Below are 1,131 nucleotides of genomic sequence, written 5' to 3' on the forward strand. Positions count from 1 at the left end.
ATTTAATAGGTATGAGTTACTTTTAATAATTTTAATTTGTTTAGGACTATATAATATACTAGCTGAACCCGTGCACTTCGTTGCCCATTAAAAACACCAACTCTATGTGACTCAAGCTTTGTTCAACTCGTTATTTAATATTCTGTGTGTGGTTTATCAAAATTTATCTTAACTTTTCCGTTGCCCGGAATAAAAATTCTGATTCGATGCAGTACATTATCAGATAGGCAATCTACCTGTGGTAGATTGCGGACCCCGTGCTGTATGTACGTTAGTGTATCATTTAACTCTAAAGTATCAAAGTTATACCAAGTTTGTCGTTTTTATTTAATTCCATCTATGGTGAGATATACGGAGATATTTTTAATGGAGATATATATAACGTTGTTTTGCCTAAGTTTTTTTTTTTTAAATTAATTGGACCCGGTGAACTTAACGCCTTCAAATAAACTCTATAGTGATAGTAAAATTCAAGAATTCTATGTAAATGAATTGTTACAGAAATCAGTTTAGTGCATTTTGATAAACAATATTTTTAGTTTTGTTTTCTGGTGCAAAAATAAACAACGAAGACGTTTTGCAAACACGCGAACTGACAACGTACAGCTGCCCGTGCGAAAAACATGGAAATTCCAAATTGATCCCACAGACTTCCAACGATTGGCCTTGCGATTTATTGATTGTCATCGCAAAAGCCAATCGAACGGGAAACTGAATCCGCTTAACCTGAAATGGAATATCTGTTGGAATGATCGGAATTCGTGGGATAAGGACTTCCTCTCCTTTGAAATTGCCCTTGATGATCGTTGATTGTATTACATTCTTCATCAGTTTCTTGATGGACAATCGTGTACCATTGCACAATTTAGGAGGATTTAGATTCCGCAGCATAATAATGATTGATCCCACTTTTACCTGTAAATTATGCGGCGGAGTTCCTTGCACGTCAAGCGAGTTAAAAAATTCTGTCGAATAGTTGACCGCTTCGTTTTCGTCTGTTGTGCTGTCAACGGATTTGTACGAACGCAATTCTCCAGCAATTTTACTCTGAATGGTAAAATTCAAGCTACCGACAGTGGTCGTCAGAATGCAATGTGTCCAATGCGGTTTTGAACAATCTGACCAATTCAT

The 1,131-nt window shown here is 36.2% G+C and overlaps 1 protein-coding gene across 1 annotated transcript; it reads right to left on the minus strand.

The window, feature by feature from the left end:
- Positions 1–504: 504 nt before the first annotated feature.
- On the minus strand, positions 505–1,131 carry LOC103310122 (ATP-dependent DNA helicase pif1-like). The gene has a single exon (XM_008187362.1). It carries the CDS (start codon positions 1,129–1,131, stop codon positions 505–507), a length of 627 nt encoding a protein of 208 aa, XP_008185584.1.

Source organism: Acyrthosiphon pisum, chromosome A1, assembly GCF_005508785.2.
Source record: "Acyrthosiphon pisum isolate AL4f chromosome A1, pea_aphid_22Mar2018_4r6ur, whole genome shotgun sequence".
Lineage (NCBI taxonomy): Eukaryota > Metazoa > Arthropoda > Insecta > Hemiptera > Aphididae > Acyrthosiphon > Acyrthosiphon pisum.

Excerpts from the sequence above, each read along its gene's own strand:
- LOC103310122 (XM_008187362.1), bottom strand. The coding sequence starts at position 1,131 with ATGAATTGGTCAGATTGTTCAAAACCGCATTGGACACATTGCATTCTG.